This window comes from Scyliorhinus canicula, chromosome 4 (assembly GCF_902713615.1).
Source record: "Scyliorhinus canicula chromosome 4, sScyCan1.1, whole genome shotgun sequence".
NCBI lineage: Eukaryota > Metazoa > Chordata > Chondrichthyes > Carcharhiniformes > Scyliorhinidae > Scyliorhinus > Scyliorhinus canicula.
In genome coordinates, this window is record NC_052149.1 from 7112905 (window position 1) to 7127263 (window position 14359).

Consider the following 14359-nt stretch of genomic DNA (forward strand, 5'->3'; position numbering starts at 1 on the left):
TCTGTTACTGTTCAACTTTAAGTTAGATGTTTTGTATTTGTAAAGTAATTTTTGTTAATAGATGTTTTGTATTAAACTTTACAAGTTTCTGCAAATGTCTTCCTGAAGCATCAGAAAACATTTCATTGAGATAATTATAAATGAATAAGATAATTGAAATAAACAAGGCAGATATTTAACACGGGCACATTGGTTAGCACTGCTGCCTCACAACATCAGGGACCGTGTTCAATTCAGATCTTAGGTGACTGTGTGGTGTTTGTACATTCTCCCTGTGTCTGAATGGGTTTCCTGTAATGATAGAATAGAAACAGAATTGGACACAAAGGGAAAATTTAGCATGGCCATTCCACCTAACCTGCACATCTTTGGACTGTGGGAGGAAACCAGAGCACCCGGAGGAAACCCACGCATAAACAATGAGAAGATGCAAATTCAACACAGTCACCACAGGCCGGAAATTGAACCCAGTCCCTGGTGCTACTGTGCAAATGTACCGCCGCCGTTTCCTCCGGGTGCTTCGGTTTCCTCCCACAGTCCAAAGGTGAGTAGGTTAGGTGGATTAGCCTTTCTAAATTGCCCCTAATGTCCAAAGTTTAGGTGGGATTCTGGGGATAGGGCGGGGCATGGTCCTGGGTAGAGTAGACTTTCGGAGTGTCAGTGCAGAATTGATGGGCCAAATGGCCTTCTTCTGCACTGCAGTAATTCTATAAACACTAATCAAAACAATTCAGCTGCTACAAGGGCAGTGACAGCACAAAGCCAAAATTCTTATGGCCATAATCTAAAGTAAAACATCCAAACATTGGCAATGCACAGGTAAATTTATATAAATAGTTTCACAGATTTAAATCAAATAACCAAACCTAGATTCACTTATAAATAATCACCTTTAATCATTAAAAAAATTAAAATTAATTTAAAAGGATCGACAATAATAGTAATGCCTATTTAAAAGAGCTAGGAAATGTTTAAAGAAACGTCTACATACCTTGTTAAAGTAGTTGCCTGTTGCTTTCTGTCTCTTTTTAATTTTGAAATATTTTTATTGCCATTTTCGATTTTATATACGGTTGCATTTCGTGATCATTATTGTACCGTGCATCAGATTCTTTTGGATCTATTTGCATTTTGACACATTCTGTCTCGGTGCACTATCCTCTTTCCCACCCCCCCACCCCACCCCCCCCCCCCCCCCCCCCCCACCCCCACGCCCAGTCCCCCTTTGATATCCTCCCTGTTCGCTCGGAGGTGGTGGTGGAAACAGGGATGATACTGACGTTTAACGGGCATCTTGACAAATTCATGAATAATAATAGCTTCTTGTCACAAGTTGGCTTCAATGAAGGTATTGTGAAATTCGCACTTTGCTTTGTCTTCACAAAGGAAGACACGAATAGTGTACCAGAACTCTGAGGAACAGAAATTGTAGGGAGGAGCTGAAGGAAATCAGTATTAGTAGAAAAATAGTTTTGGGGAAATTAATAGAATTGAAGCTGGATAAATCTCCAGGGCCTGATAATCTTCATCCGAGAATGCTTAAGGAAGTGGCCCTAGAAATAGTAGATTCATTAGTGGTCATTTTCCAAAATTCTTTCGACTCTGGAAAGGTTCCTACAGATCGGAGAATAGCTAATATAATCCCGCTGTTCAGAAAGAGAGATAGGGAGAAAACAGGGAATTACAGTGAACCTGAAGTCAGTAGTAGGGAAGTTGTTTGAGTCCATTATTAAGGATTTGTTAAGCAGTGGATGATTTACTAAAGGGAAACCATACTTGACAAATCTACTAGAATTCTTTGAAGGTGTCACTCATAGAGTTAAACAGGGAGGCCAGTGGATGTGATTTATTTAGACTTTCAAAAGGCTTTCGACAAGGTCTCGCGAAGCAGATTAATATGTAAAATTAAACCAGAGGGATTATGGGTCGTGCCTTGAGCTTGATAGACAGCAGCTTAGCAGACAGGAAGCACAAAGTTGGAATAAATGGGTCTTTTTTCTGATTGTCAGGCCGTGAAATGAAATGAATTGAACATGAAATGAAATGAAAATCGCTTATTGTCACAAGTAGGCTTCAAATGAAGTTACTGTGAAAAGCCCCTCGTCGCCACATTCCGACGCCTGTTCGGGGAGGCTGGTACGGGAATTGAACCCACGCTGCTGGCCTGCCATGATCTGCTTTAAAAGCCAGCTATTTAGCCCTGTGCTAAACCAGCCCCTACAGTACTGGCATCTACTCGGCAATGTGAAAAATTGCCCAGGTATGTCCTGTCCATAAAAAAAAAGACAAATCCAAAGCGGCCAATTATTGCCCCATCAGTCCCTTGTTCATCAGCAAAGTGATGGAAGATTTCATCAACAATGCTATCAAGTAGCACTCACTCAACAATAGCCTGCTCACTGATACTCAGCTTTGGTTTCACCAGTGGCGATCAGCTCCTCACCTCATTGGAGCCTTGGTCCAAATAAGGACAGAAGAGCAGAGTGCAAGTGGGGAGGTCAGAGTGACTGCCCTTCAGAACACGGCAGCATTTCACCAACTGTGATTAGTGGGGTACCACAGGGATCTGTGCTAGGACACCAAACTGTTCACATTATATATTAATGATATCCAGTTCTTGGTCTGTAGCATCACAGGTAACAAATGAGCAAGATATCAACCATGATAGCATGGCGGAGCAGACGCAATGGGCCAAATGGCCTAATTCTGCTCCTATATCTTATGAACTTATATGGGCAAGGGAACTAAATGTATTTTCTCCAAATTTGCAGATGATACTAATTTGGGTGGGAGGGTAAGCTGTGAGGAGGATGCAGAGATGCGTCAGTGAAATTTAGACAGGCTGATTGAGTTGGCATATTAGATTGGATTTGTTTATTGTCACGTGTACCGAGATACAGTGAAAAGTATTTTTCTGCAAGCAGCTCAACAGATCATTCAGTACATGGGAAGAAAAGGGAATTAAACAAAATTCAAGAAAATACATAATAGGGCAACACAAGATATACAATGTAACTACACAAGCATTGGCATCGGATGAAGCATACAGGGAGTAGTGTTAATGAGGTCAGTCCATAAGAGGGTCATTTAGGAGTCTGGTGACGGTGGGGAAGAAGCTCTTTTTGAGCCTGTTTGTGCGTGTTCTCAGACTTCTATATCTCCTGCCTGATGGAAGAAGTTCGAAAAGTGAGTAAGCCGGGTGGGAGGGATCCTTGATTATGCTGCCCGCTTTCCCCCGGCAGCGGGAGGAGCAGATGGAGTCAATGGATGGGAGGCAGGTTCGTGTGATGGACTGGGCAGTGTTCACGACTCTCTGAAGTTCCTTGCGGTCCTGGGCCGAGCAGTTGCCATACCAGGCTGTGATGCAGCCCGATAGGATGCTTTCTATGGTGCATCTGCAAAAGTTGGTAAGGGTTAATGTGGACATGCCAAATTTCCTTAGTTTCCTGAGGAAATATAGGCACTGTTGTTCTTTCTTGGTGATAGCGTCGATGTGACTGGACCAGGACAGATTTTTGGTGATGTGCACCCCTAGGAATTTGAAACTGCTAACCATCTCCACCTCGGCCCCGTTGATGCTGACAGGGGTGTGTACAGTACTTTGCTTCCTGAAGTCAATGACCAGCTCTTTAGTTTGCTGGCATTGAGGGAGAGATTGTTGTCGCTACACCACTCCACCAGGTTCTCTATCTCCCTCCTGTATTCTGACTCGTCGTTATTCGAGATCCGGCCAACTATGGTCGTATCGTCAGCAAACTTGTAGATGGAGTTGGAACCAAGTTTTGCCACGCAGTCATGTGTGTACAGGGAGTAGAGTAGGGGGCTAAGTACGCAGCTTTGCGGGGCACCGGTATTGAGGACTATTGTGGAGGAGGTGTTGGTGTTCATTCGTACTGATTGTGGTCTGGTGGTCAGATAATCGAGGATCGAGTTGCAGAGTGGAGAGCCAAGTCCTAGGCTTTGGAGCTTTGATATGTGCTTGGCTGGGATCATGGTGTTGTAGGCGGAGCTGTAGTCAATAAATAGGAGTCTGATGTAGGGGTCCTTGTTTAAAAGATGCTCTAGGGATGAGTATAGGGCCAGGGGAATGGCGTCTGATGTGGACCGGTTGCGACGGTATGCGAATTGAAGTGGGTCAAGGAATTCCGGTAGTATGGAGGTGATGTGCTTCATGATCAGCCTCGCGAAGCACTTCATTACAACTGACGTCAGGGCCACCGGGCGGTAGTCATTGAGGCACGTTGCCTGGTTCTTCTTTGATACCGGTATGGTGGTGGACTTCTTGAAGCAGGTGGGGACCTCGGAGTGGAGTAGAGACAGGTTAAAGATGTCTGTGAATACCTCTGTCAGCTGGTCTGTGCAGGCTCTGAGTGCACGACCAGGGATCCCGTCCGGGCCCGTCGACTTCCGTGGGTTCACTTTCAGGAAGGCCAATCTGACTTCGGAAGCTGTGAGGGTGAGTATGGGTGAATTATGGGCTGCTGGGGCCCTCGACAGTGGGTTGTTGGTTACCTGCTCGAACCAAGCATAGAATGCATTAAGTTCATTGGGAAGGGGTGCGCTGCTGCCAGAGATACTGCTCGACTTCGCTTTGTAGCCCGCTATGTTGTTTAGTCCTTGCAACAACCGCCGAGTGTCTGTCTGTGACTCTATCTTAGTTTGATATTCACTCTTGGCATGTCGGATGGCTTTGCGGAGGTCGGACCTGGATTTCTTGAATAGGACAGGGTCGTCTGTCTTGAACGCCTCAGATCTGTCCTTCAGTAGAGAGTCAACCTTGCGGTTGAGCCATGGTTTCCAGTTGGGGAACGTACGTCCTGCTTTCTTTGGCACGCAGTCGTCCACACATTTGCTGATGAAGTCTGTGACGGTGGTGGCATACTCATTTATGTTGGGCGCTAAGTTCTTGAATATGGACCAGTCCACTGTCTCTAAGCAGTCATGTAAGAGTTCTTATGTCTCCTCGGACCAGCACTGCACAACCTTCTTAGCTGATTCTCCCGCTTGAGTTTCTGTTTGTAAACCGGGAGAAGGAGCACAGTCTTAAAGTCTGATTTCCCAAAATGCGGTCGGGGATGGAACAGTAGGCGCCCTTGATTTTTGAGTAGCAGTGGTCAAGCGTGTTGTCGCCATATGCATGGCATATGCATGGCAGGTACAGTATAATGTGGATAAATGTGACGTTATGTCCTTCAGTAGTAAAAATATCCTGGCAGATTGTTATTTGAATGGGTATAAATCAAGAGAGGTGGATACTCAGCGGGACCTTGATGTCCTCGTGCATCAATAACTGGAAGTAAGTGCACAGGTACAGCAGGCAGCAAATAAGACATGCGTTTTGACCTTCATAGAGACAGTACATCAGTATAGGAACAGAGATGTTTTACTGCAATTATACGGGACATTGGTGAGGCCATGAATTGTGTTCAGTTCTGGTGTCCTTATCTGAGGGAGGATGTTCTTGAAATGCAAACAGTGCAGAGAAGGTTTACCAGTCTTATTCCTGGCATGACAGGACAGTCATATGAGGAGAGGCTAAATTGGTTAAGATTATATTCATTGGAGTTTAGAAGAGTGAGAGGGGATCTCATAGAAACTTATAATATTCTAACAGGATTGGACAGGGTAGATTCACAAAGGATGTTCCCGAGGATAGGGAACCCCAGAACTAGGGATCATAGTTTGAGGATAGGAGGTAATCCTTTTAGGACTGAGGTGAGGAGAAATTTCTTCACTCAGAGAGTGGTGAATCTGTGAAATTCACAACCAGAGAAGATAGTTGAGGCCAAAACGTTGTGTAATTTCAAGAAGGAATTAGCTCTTGGGGCTAAAGACCTTAAGACATAGGAGCAGAATTAAGCCACTCAGCCCAACGTGTCTGCTCCGCCATTCAATCATGGCTGATATTTTTCTCATTCCCAATCCCCTGTTTTTTCCCCATAACCTGATTCCCCTATTAATCAAGAGCCTGTCTATCTCTGTCTTAAAGACACTCAGTTATTTGGCCTCCGCAGCCTTCTGAGGCAAAGAGTTCCACAGATTCACCACCCTCTGGCTGAAGAAATTCTTCCTCATCTCTGTTTTAAAGGAGATTTAGTCTGAGATTGTGTCTTCTGCTTCTCGCTTTTCCTACAAGTGGAAACATCGTCCCAACGTCCACTCGATCCTGGCTTCGCAATATGCTGTAAGTTTCAATAAGATCCCCCCCTCATCGTTCTAAATTCCAACGAGTACAGACCCAGAGTCTTCAACCGTCCCTCATATGACAAGCTTGTAAAAGGCCTTCTGGAAATCTAAGTAAATCACATCCACTGGTTCTCCTTTGTCTAACGTCCTTGTTACTTCCTCAAAGAACTCTTACAGAATTGTCAGATGTGACCTCCCCTTGACAAAGGAAGCAAGGGATATGGGAGGTAGGCAGGATCAGGGGATTGAACTTGATAACCCGCCATGATCATAATGAATGGTGGATCCGGCTCGACGGGCCGAATGGTCTCCTCCTTTTCCTAAAGTGGTTGGAGATTGAAAACAAAATGTTTCCCATAACGAGAATGAAGGAATAATTCTTTGATGGCAGCCATGATGGTGGTGAAGGAGGAGTGAAAATCAAGGACTGGTAACGGAGGCATGGAGTAATGTTGGTGAAGTTTTGAGGCAAATTTCACCCAGCGATGGGAGGAAGAGAGGAGCGAGAGTTAGGGATATATAACGAATTGCAAAGCCATACAGGGTGGGGAGACTCAGGGATGAACATTAGCGAATACAATCAGGAAGGAATGAAGGGTTTGGAATGGATTTTATACAAGACATGGAGGAAAGATGGAAAAGGGTTCGCTGGTAAACATTGAGGCTTAGAAATTGGAGGGAGCATTCAAATCTGCTTCCGAAAACACTTGCTGGAAGAGGTCAGTAAGCTTCATGGATGAATGTTGCTCATGACAGAGGCAAGGAGATGTTTAGGACAATAGAGTAAGTTTGATGTACATTTTTACCAATGAAGGTGTGGAGAGGGTTGTGATTGTAAAAACGTTGGAATTTGAAGGATCCCACACCAGGGAACACGGGGGAATGGGAGTTTCTCCGACCAGGGTGGGGAATCAGGGACTGGGGGATGAGTGTTGACTAAGGCAGGAAGGAAAGGCGACAGAGAGGATCCCTGGTGAATATTGGTCCAGGGATGGAAGGAGTGGGACAGAGAGCAGGAAAGCTGAAGTTCTGGGACGAATATTGGAAAGAATAGGGAGGAAAGGGGGAGGGAAGAGAGAAGGGAGGATGAATATTAATAAAGACTTGGGACAACGAGAGAGACGTTCGATAATGAAAGTCAGGAAAGAGAGGAAATACTGCAGAGGTGAACGGACAATGTTACCCAAGAGGAGTGACGGGGAGAAGAGAACTTCCCTACAAAGTTACATTTAACAGCATGAAGCTTGCGTCAACATGTCCCTGTTATCACACAAAGCAAGATAGAGATAGAGAGACCCAGGAGGTGGCATCATCATTCACATGAGGCTCAGTATAAAGAAAGGATCTCGCTGTGACTGATAGATCTTCATCTCCGGCGGAGAGAATGCGCTGGAGTTTAGCATTGGCGCAGTTTGTGGCGGTGCTGGTGATGTGGATCGGCGGAGCCTCCGGGGTTTCCCCCATTAATTTTTGTCAGTGTTCAAAACGGAGTCTGTGTGAGCCGTTACCCGAAAAACTTCAGTTCCAAGTGGAGGTGGGTGTGTCAGACCATTAAGTTCCCTCGGGATGAGAGTTCATTGATTTGAAGTTGTTATTTTGAAGTGTATTGAGCAGCAACACTTGGAATGGAGCATTGGGCTGTGAACTGTTGTCTTTCCCCATGTGGGTCAGCTCCTCCCACCCACACTGTTGTGGAAGTTCGGACAGATTGCCCTCTTTAGGATGTTCTCCCCCCCCCCCCCCGGGACTGGCCTGGGTTCGGTTGGGGGAGAGCGTTAACCGGTCACCCTCCAGCCTGGGCTCCCGGGGAGATCCAGGCTGGGGAGGGGTCCTGAGCACAACTCCAGAATCAGGACCAGGCTGAGGGTGTGGGTCAGGGTGGGGGGACAGGTGAAGCTAGTGGACAGACACAAGAAGCAGCTCAGACTGTCGTTCAAATACAAAGAGAATCGTGTGATATATAATATATGTTAAAGTGTTAATCTTGGTGTAGTTACAGCCTGTGTAAAATAGGGCATCTGTAATACAGAACCGTAAATGATGGTGGATCTCACTCTGACAGACTGACACCAGGTTAAAGTTTACAGTTTTCACAGAATGTTCATTCCCCACAGCACCAGTTAAAAATCCTGGAATCACATGGAATAAAATTCTGATCTGACCTCAGTCATTGTAAAACTGGGATCCTGCTCATGGTTAAACTGAATACAACTTAGCGAATATTTCAACAAGCATTGATATCAAATCACTCTGTAACTGTTGTGTATTTGATGAGGTCAGTATTTCCCTCACAGTAATGTTGTTCAGTGAGCAGTGTGTCAGCAACTGAACCTGCAGACTGGATGTGTTCATTAACCCTTCCTGATGCCCTACCCTGGGGACAATTGTAGTCATAGGAAATACAGATATCATGATGTGTTTAATTATGTCCCTCCTCACTGTAGCTGACTGCTTTATGTTTTTCCCAGGTCCTTGTCTTTGATTTCGGAGGAACGGATTATCAACATTATGATTGGTCTAAGATCACAGCAGTTGTAATCAGTGACACATTTAACCGACATCTCTTGTGTGTTGCTCATGCACATAATGCTCGAGTTATCATGAAAGGTAACACATTTCAGTAAAGCTCAAACAGGTGCGGTTCTGTTTCCTGATGCAAACTGTATTATTGAAGAGCCAGAGAAAGGAACATGAAGTTTACAGGTTCAGGCTTAAGTGGAGACTCACCCCTGGCACGGACAGGCTGGGCCAAATGGCCTATATTTGTGCTGTATCATTTATGTCATTCTAGGTTACTGGTATTCTTGATGTCGGAATGTTAAAATTCCCCTCTGGCCCTTAACCTGCTATTATTCAATATTCAATATTCCGGGAGGGATTCTCCGACACCCCGCCGGGTCAGAGAATCGCCGGGGGGCAGTGTGAATCCCGCCCTCGCCGGCTGCCGAATTCTCCAGCGCCGGGGGGGGGGGGGGGGGTGGGGGGTGGGGGGAGAATCGTGCCAAACCGGTCGGGGGCCGTTGGCAGCTCTCCCCCCCCCCCCCCAGCTATTTTCCGGCCTGCGATGGGCCGAGTGGCCGCCTGTTTTCGGCCGGTCCCCCGGCGCAAATTACAACAGGCTTACCGGCTGGACCTGGCTCTGTGGGTGGCCACCGGGGTCCTCAGGGGGCCGTGGAGGGATCTGGCCCCGGGGGGGGTGGGGGGGTGTGGGGGTGGGGGGGATGGGGGGGGGGGGTGGGGGGCGTGCCCCCATGGTGGCCTCGCTCGCGATCGGGGCCCACCGATCCGCGGGTAGTCCTGTATCGTCGGGGCACTCTATTCCTCCGCGTCTGCCGCTGTAACAGTCCGGGCAGAGATTAACCCCCCCCCGCGCGCATGCGCTGGGATGATGCCAGCACTTGCTGGCGCTCCCGCGCATGCGCCGACTCGCGCCGTCCGGCGGAGGCCCTTCGACGCTGGTTGGCGTGGCGCCAAGTCCCTTCCCCTGCTGGCTGGCACGGCGCCAAACACTCCGGCGCAGGCCTAGCCCCTGAAGGTGCGGAGGATTCCACAACTTCGGGGTGGCCCGACGCCGGAGTGCTTCACGCCACTCCTCGGCGCCGGAGTGGCCCGCCCCGCCGGTTCGCGGAGAATCCCGCTCTCCATCTTTGTGAAGTAAAAACATTCATCTACATCCACCTCTTCTCCTAATTTTCCTTCTTGTTGGTCAAGTTTTGCACACATTGGTGACAATCTTTTCCATTCATCAATCTTAATGCTGCCCCTGTGAAGAGGAATTTTATTGTGTTGAAGGTACTATATAAATGCAAGCCGGTGCATTTGTTGATGTTCCTCGCATTTATCATAGAATGTACAGTGCAGAAGGAGGCCATTCGGCCCATCGAGTCTGCACCGGCTCTTGGAAAGAGCACCCTACCCAAGGTCAACACCTCCACCCTATTTCCATAACCCAGTAACCCCACCCAACACTAAGGGCAATTTTGGACACTAAGGGCAATTTATCATGGCCAATCCACCTAACCTGCACATCTTTGGACTGTGGGAGGAAACCGGAGGACCCAGAGGACACCCCCGCAGACACGGGGAGAACGTGCAGACTCCGCACAGACAGTGACCCAAGCCGGAATCGAACCTGGGACCCTGGAGCTGTGAAGCATTTGTGCAAGCCGCAATGCGGTCTGTCTCTGTGAACTCAGTGCAGAGTAATAAGGACTATCAAGTTACACTGCAGCCTACCCCACAAAAGCTTCCTCATAGGACAACCTACCCAAACCAGGTATTAGTTCAATAAATAAAAGCAAAATATTCCAGCTGCTGGTAATCTGAAATAGAAACAGGAAACTCTGGATTAGCTCAGCCGGTCTGCGAGTACTTGTGGATAGTAACAAAGTTAATGGGGCAAATTCTCAGTTGGTGAGATTCTCCGTTCCGCAGGTAGGGTTTCATGGCCGCTGGGGTGGCCACAATGGGAAATTACTGTGACTAGCAGGAAGAATCTCACTGCCGCCGGGGGCCCGCCATCGAAGAACATGCAGCTGGGGAGGGGGCCAATTCACCACAATTTTTCAGATCTTAATGATCCTTCAACAAAAAATAAACCTTCTCTGAACTGATCCGATCCTTAACATCCATCCTTAAACAAGGAGATTAATACTGTACACAATACTCTAGGTAGGGTGTTGGTCGTTCTGGGTGAGTGTGCTTAACACTCACTTGGCTCTGTTTCTCATTCTAAGCTCTGGAGATGCCAGGTGCCGTAAAGACACCGCTACAGGTTTCAAGGTCAAGTTCAAATCAATAAAGCTGTACACCAATTTCAGTCCAAAACAATTAGAGTTTATTATAATACAATTATAATAACACTCATGCACACGCTAAAGATTAAACTTACTTCTACCACTAAACAACTAATACTTAGCTAGGAAGGTCGTTGTTTAGGCACTTATGTTTTGGTGGCTGCTGCTCAACGGCTGATGTAGAAGACAGGGGTCTGGAGGTTGGAGCCGGAGGCCGGAGACAGGAGACTGAACCATGTGAGGGACCTTTCTTTTATAGGTCCCAGGGGGTCCGCGCCCCTTTGGGCGGACTCCCTTACCTGCTTGGAATCGATTGGGCCTCTTCCCAATCGATATGTTTTGAACCCCCCAATCCTAGGGCCGTTCCTTGATTGCTGGGGCGGTTCTTAGGACTTATTGTCCTGGGCTTCTCTGGCGCCACTGGGTCTGGCCTCCTATTGAATGTATCGATTGATACTTAATTTGTGTCCATTGTATCTGGGACTTGCCCGGTATCACCTCATTAGTATGCTAACGGCTTCTCATTCACAGCACTGCCTGGTCTCTGCAGCCGTCAGAAACCGGTTTCTGCTGTTGTTCCAATACTTAATTGCTCTGCAAGCTGTTTGCTCTTTAACATGTCCGTTTTCCCTGCACTCTTTGCAGTCTTCCATTTTGTGTTCGTTAGTGGCCATCTCAGGTGGCTACACTCCCTCCTTGTGATCCTCACGAGAAATCATGAAGGATTACCTAACTACAGTTCCTTTGTGTTCCCTGCCCTCAGCGAGTTCCATGGCGTCTATTCTGTCCTCAACTATGGCAAAAACTTTTAGCTAACATTTTCTGATTGGCGCTATGTCAAAGGGGACATGCATTACCAATTCGAATTGGGAACCTCTATCATAATGAACTACTCTCGTCTCACGTTTAAACATCCTATAACATTCTAAAGCCTTGCATCCCATAAAATTCTAAAGTCTTACTCATTCATACCACAGTATCTTTACATCTCGCTTTCTGACTCGGCAGTCCAGTACAGAACATTATAATACATCATTTTTATTTACAGATCGCATTAAATTAAATCTTTTATTATACATCAAGGGGTTGGGGGGTTTGGTGGAATCCGAAAATAGGGGATTGAACTCTGTAAATGATTGCGGCGCAAGAGCGGGAGGCTCTCCTTTTCCATTTTCTCATCCTGAGGGTCTGCACTATGATGCAGAGAACTGCAATCACCAAAAGTGATTCAATTACATATGAAAGCGAGTACCAGGTCATGAATTTTGTGCACCAGGTCTGAACCTCGCTGTTCATCACTGGGCTTTGCGAAGTCAGTGTGTGGGAAACATTAACGGCGGGGGTCATGGGGGAAACATGGTTTGCGTCCGCGCGCAAAAATACAACAACAGTAACTAAAAATATGTAGGCTTCCATCGTGGTCTTCTTTCTTCTCTTCCTTTTGTATGGCTGATCTTGCTGTGATCCCTCCTTCGACTGTTCGAAAGCTATGGGATCAAGCACAGTATCTGTCAATACATAGTTTAATGTCTGTAATGTTAGTGTATCTGTCCTCTCATTCCAATTGTCCCTTAAATGAATGGCAAAATCACACCCTGTGACTCCCCTCATTTTTTTTTTCAAAAGCGAATTTAGGACCAGACATACACCTAACAACTTTGCTACTGCGAGCCGTCTCACAGGCTTTGCGATTTACCAACCGAATGTTCCTGGATGTAAATAGCATGTGGAATGGCTGCCAAAGGGCTACCTTAAAGAAAAATGAAACCAAAGTTTGGAATGAAAAGGTCGAATGAGTTGCGTATGGGCCGCTAAGGGTAAGATTTGTATGGGATCCCCGGGTAGGGCGTGCTGTGCTGTACCCGAGCTTGGCTGACCAAAGGGGTTTCCTCAGACAGGGCGGGTCCTCAATGCCGTTTCTCCACTGCCTGAGCAACCTGAAATGAACGGGCAAGTATGTATTCGTAGTGGAATTGCAGCCTCTATTCCCAGAATAGAGGGGCACCTAAAAAAACAAGGGAGGAGCCAAGATGCTCCAACATCTACAAACAGAAGACAAGTTGTGAAAATTTTCGGTTCACCAGAGGACATTACAATTCTCAGAAGTTTCTGCGGACAAACTAACGTGCATGTGAGGTGGTCACAAGCTTTTCAGCTGAAAAGGAAGTGGCCAATCTCCAAAAAAAACATTCAACACACAAACCAAACATTTAACACACAAACAAACAAAACATACGTGCAGGTTCCATCAGAAAGGACATCGCTTCCCTCAAGCGGTTCCTATTTTACATCATCTGGACACCTCACTTCTCCTCATTCTCTGCGAACAGGGTCACAAAGGGGTTGTCGTGTCGGGAGTCAGACATCAAGTCTTCCTCTTCTCCCGGATCCCATACCCTCGTATGGAACAGGCATGCAATCTTTGCATTATGTGACCGGGGGTCACTCTCGTTGTTACGGACAAGTCGACAAGAATTGTCCCTGTGCCAAATCGTGGGGTCTAAGATTGAAGGAGCATTGTCGGGGTCGTCTGTGTTGGGTGGTGGGTTTGGGTGTGGGTTTGGATATTTAACGTAGGTGACCTCCATGGGGTCACTGGAGCCGGGGTCGTTGTCGCTAAAGTGGGGGCTGTAGGGTGGAGTGCTGTGGCTGTCCTCATTGTCAAAGTCACTGTCTCCGCTGTGGCAGCTTGTGGGCGTTCCGGGGCGTGGTCTGGAGTCAGTGGGCGGAGTCGAGGGGCAAGTCCAATGAGGAACTGGTCTGTGAGGGGGAGGGTGGAAATGTGTCTCTTGTGGGCGGAGCGAGGTGTTCTGCTGCGTCTAGTAGGTCATGGTGTGAGTGGTTGGACTGTGTTCCATAAGCCTTCAGTTGGTTAATATGAAACCACGCAGTCTTAACGTTGGGGTATTTTATTCTATAAACTGAGGGGCTGATTTTGTCTGAAATTGAATACGGGCCGGAAGATTTAGGAGCCAAAAACGTGCTGGGGTTATAAACAGATAGCGTAACCTGTTGCCCAACCTGAAATTCCGTGGGGTGTACATTCTTATTAAAACAGGCCGTGCTCTGTTTTCGTCGTTTGCCCAATGTTACTGCGGCTGCTAACTGTGCAGACCTCACAGTCTCAACTAAATATTTGACTGCCTTCTCATGTGTGAGGGCCGTCACTTCGGGGCTGGTCATGTCCAGTCCTAATAGGAATTCTGTCCCTTTCATAGGGCGTCCGGTGATGAGTGTGTCTGAGGTGAAACCTGTAGATGATGAGACTGTGTTGCAGATGAATATTAGTGCGAATGGGAGCACTGATTCCCAAGTCGAATTTTTCTCCTGTACCATCTTCCTAAGGGTCAATTTTAGGGTCCGATTCATGCGTTCTA

General features: G+C 47.0%; 1 protein-coding gene across 1 annotated transcript in view; it reads left to right on the top strand.

Moving 5' to 3' along the window:
* Window positions 1-7456: 7456 nt before the first annotated feature.
* Window positions 7457-14359, top strand: part of LOC119964332 (di-N-acetylchitobiase-like) — a 28827-nt gene continuing 21924 nt past the window's right edge. The window contains exons 1-2 of the mRNA XM_038793652.1: window positions 7457-7720; window positions 8655-8793. Coding sequence (XP_038649580.1) covers window positions 7571-7720; window positions 8655-8793 — 289 coding nt within the window. The 5' untranslated portion in view covers window positions 7457-7570. The remainder of the gene's footprint in view (window positions 7721-8654; window positions 8794-14359) is intronic.